A 233-nucleotide genomic window follows, 5' to 3' on the forward strand; every position below is an offset into this window, starting at 1 on the left:
CTCTCTCTCTCCCTGCAGTGGGGGCCGCAGCTTGGGCGAGGATGGCCCCCCGGCCCGCGGCGCCTCCTCACCCACCCCTCCCGTCAGCATCAAGTCCGAGCGCCTCTCCCCGGCCCCCGGAGGCCCCGGCGACTTTCCAAAGACCTTCCCCTACCCTTTGCTCCTGGCCCGGCCCCTAGCAGAGCCCCTTCGACCTGGACCCCCTCTGCGGCGGCTGCCCACTGCCGATGGCT

The 233-nt window shown here is 72.5% G+C and overlaps 1 protein-coding gene across 1 annotated transcript in view; it reads left to right on the top strand.

The window, feature by feature from the left end:
* The window catches only part of MEF2B (myocyte enhancer factor 2B), a 17,195-nt gene that overhangs the window by 16,577 nt on the left and 385 nt on the right, over positions 1-233 (top strand). The window contains exon 8 of the mRNA XM_010847257.1: positions 19-233. Within this exon, the coding sequence (XP_010845559.1) occupies positions 19-233 (215 nt within the window). The remainder of the gene's footprint in view (positions 1-18) is intronic.

The sequence above is a fragment of the Bison bison genome, unplaced genomic scaffold (assembly GCF_000754665.1).
Source record: "Bison bison bison isolate TAMUID 2011002044 unplaced genomic scaffold, Bison_UMD1.0 scf7180017864248, whole genome shotgun sequence".
Lineage (NCBI taxonomy): Eukaryota > Metazoa > Chordata > Mammalia > Artiodactyla > Bovidae > Bison > Bison bison.